Source organism: Trichechus manatus, unplaced genomic scaffold (assembly GCF_000243295.1).
Source record: "Trichechus manatus latirostris isolate Lorelei unplaced genomic scaffold, TriManLat1.0 scaffold00011, whole genome shotgun sequence".
Taxonomy (NCBI): Eukaryota; Metazoa; Chordata; class Mammalia; order Sirenia; family Trichechidae; genus Trichechus; species Trichechus manatus.
The window spans coordinates 22,977,814-22,981,198 of NW_004443947.1; the positions used below are offsets into that span (position 1 = coordinate 22,977,814).

The 3,385-nt window shown below is 35.7% G+C and overlaps 1 protein-coding gene across 4 annotated transcripts in view; it reads left to right on the top strand.

The window, feature by feature from the left end:
* The window catches only part of RNF145 (ring finger protein 145), a 72,250-nt gene that overhangs the window by 33,233 nt on the left and 35,632 nt on the right, over window positions 1–3,385 (top strand). For all 4 annotated transcript variants that reach the window (XM_023726543.1, XM_023726541.1, XM_023726542.1 and 1 more), the window contains one exon: window positions 2,687–2,922. In XM_023726543.1, coding sequence (XP_023582311.1) covers window positions 2,687–2,922 — 236 coding nt within the window. The remainder of the gene's footprint in view (window positions 1–2,686; window positions 2,923–3,385) is intronic.

Genomic DNA, 3,385 nt, shown 5'->3' on the forward strand with positions numbered 1-3,385 from the left:
GTTAACAATCTTACAACACATCAACAATATCCTTACTCAACCTTGGGTTCCCTATCACCAGCTTCCTTGTCCCCTTCTGCCTTCTGGCCCTTGTCACTGGTCTACTGTACCTCATTAGTCCTAATTGTTATTTTTTAATCAAAGAAATGCATGCACTTATTTTGCAATACCCCAATTTTATGATGAAAATCAGCACTCTCCTGCCCAACAGCTCCCTACTCTCAGGTATCATTCCCCAGAGGTCTCCTTCAATTCTTCACTGCTGTTTTCTCTTGTCCCTTTCTGGAAATCTGGTTAGTTGGATACGGATCTTCCTACATGACCCCCTAATTTTATTACTGTTCTGTTTTCCTTTTCTGTCTCTCTCTGGGTTTTGTTTGGTCTTTTTGTTTTGCTTTCTTAGAGTTTTCTGAACTTTCACCTCCTTTATTGCATTTTTATTTCTGCTACATGTTTTGAACATTCAAGAGGTTATTTTCTCTGAATGCTGCTATTATAGCAGACCCTTTTTAATTTCATAGATACATGATTGGTCTTTTTGAGGCTATTATATAATTTTTTTGAAGCTTTCTTTGCTCCTTGCATTAATTCCATTTCCTCTGAGTTCTTTTTTCTGTTTGTTTTTTTGTCTTTGTCTTTCTTGATATGGCGGTGTTTCTCAAACCTGGCTGCACATTAAAATCACCAGGATATATTAAAAAGTGTAATAACTGATGCCTAAGCCCATGTGAGATGGGTTGAGTCACAAGTTAGAGCAAATCTTTGGGTTATTGGCTGATCGTTTGTGTTAAAGTGAACCATTAAATTGTTGATTGGAGTTCTTTAGGGCTTACAAACTTGTGTGTTCTACAGTGGGCAATCAAGAGAACTGCCTGATTTAGGTTGGGGTGGGGGAGGGCATTTGTCAGTATTTGTAGGTCTTTTCGTTTGTACTGGTCAGTTTCCCCAAAGAGGAATCTTTCTATCCACTGTAGGGGTGGCGGGTGGCAGTGGGTAGAACTGGGTGGCAATAAACTTGGCACTAGTGTTCAGGGAGCTGAAAAGATCTTATCTTCCGGGGTGCAGACTTATTTAATTCCCTATTTTTTCATTTTTTCAGGGTGGGGAAAAGAGTAGTGGCCTGTTAAGAACATTGTGAGTTGCCTTGCATCTGTTTGTTCTCCAATTCCCAAGATATTGTTGACATAGCTCATTTGGTGGCCTTTCCTCTTGTTCTCTTTATCTTCATGGGCTTTTCTCTCTTTTGTGCCTTTGTAAATGTTTTTCACATTAGTATTTGAATATCGGTTCTTTAGAAGGCTAAAATTAATGCTTCGTGGGAAAAGATAGCAGGTTTTTCTAAGATAGTATATTGTTATATACATAGGGTTGCGTGAGTCGGAGCCAGCTCAACATCACCTAACGACAGTAACAAAAATGGTGGTCATTTTTGTGTTCTTCCAACAATAATATGGGTAGAACACAAATAAAAATCCACAGGTTTTTTGTTTTCTTTTGATTGGTAAGATGGTCAAGAATTTGATTAAATGATTCTTAGTTTAGTCATGTAACAGTATGTGTCAAAAGCCTTAAAAATGTTTCTTGTGCCTCAGTAATTGCACATTTAGGAATGTAATCTAAGAAAATATTAGGAAATGTGCTCCAGGTAGTTTGTATTAGGATATCATAAATGTAGAAGCTTCTTCATACAAAGCATTTTATAATTATAAAGCATTTGGAAGCAGCCTAATGTTAACATTACAGCACATATACCATACAATATATGTGATATACCATACAACTATTAAAAATAAGCGTGTATATATGTAGATAAATATTTATTAATGTGGAAAGATACAGAGTGTACTAATGAATAAAGCTGTTACTAAAGAGTGTGAACACTATGGTCCTTCTTTTGTAAAACATATTTGTGTATATTCACGTGCATAGAAATAATCTGAAAGTAACAAATAATATGAATAGCTAACTTGTTGAGCACTTACTAGGCTTCAGATTTAGTGCTGGGACTTTGCATGCAATACTTCATTTAATGGACCCAGGGTATTAACAGTGGTCCTTTGGGTGATGAGAGATTATTTTTCACTTTGTTTTTCTGACTTTTTAAATAATAATCGTATGTAAGCCCCTGTGAAAAGAATTTGTTATATAAACCTTTCAGAGTTTTAACTTTCATGATTGAGTCATTTGGGGAGGCTACATGGCCCTGTAAAAACAAGATCAAAAGTCTTACATCTTGTTACAGTATGGTCTTGGACAAATAACTATCTCTCTGATTTTATGCTTTTACTATAGACTAGAACAGTTAAATACTGAGTACCTTTGGGAAAAAAAAGCCTCTTATATATAAACGGTAGTAACGGAATTGTATTTGATCTTGTTTACAACTTTCTTCCTATGGTACATGCCATCTGGAATGCGAGGAAGACCAGTGGAGATACATGCTGTCAGATCAGTTCTAGAGAATTGGTATTCAGAATCCGAAGAACACGTGAACATATAATTAGGGTGAGATGAAGTTAAAATTTGATTTAAAATATTATTCAGGAGATCTGCTAAGTTAGACTTCTTCAGAAGAAGCCTCCTAGACTACTGAGAAAGCCCCCACCATCTTTGTAGACAGTGGTTTTTGTTGTTGTTATTTTGTGGATACTAAATGCTCATAACATAAGTCCATTCTTCTCTCTAGGTCAGCTGGTGGTGTGTACCTTATGCTCCTGTGTCATGAAAACGAAGCAGATTTGGCTCTTCTCAGCTCACATGCTTCCTCTACTAGCACGACTTTGCCTTGTTCCTCTGGAGACTATCGTTATCATCAACAAATTTGCTATGATTTTTACTGGATTGGAAGTTCTATATTTTCTTGGTTCTAATCTTTTAGTACCTTATAACCTTGCTAAGTCTGCATATAGAGAATTGGTTCAGGTAAGACGGGCAACCACACACAGATAGATAAAATACTGCAAAAATATCACGTACATTAAAGGTTTAGTTCATTTTTCTTTCACAGTCATAGTCATGGTAACATCCTGTTTCATAGTTTCAAGGTAGCAAATTTTTTTTAAAATTAATTAATTAATTAATTTTTATTGTATTTCAGGTGAAGGCTTACAGAACAAATAGTATCTCATGAAACAGAAGTACACATCTTGTTTTATGGCATTGGTTAACAACCCCACAACACGTCAACCTTCTAACTTCTCAACCTTTTTTTTTGGTGAAAATACACATAGCCAAAGATACACCATTTCAAAAATTTCTACATGCATAGTTCAGTGACATTGACTATGCTCTTCCAATTGTGCTGTTATTCTCACTTAAGATGAAGGCTTATAGAACAAAATAGTTTCTCATTTAACAGTTACTACAAATGTTGTCCTATGACAAT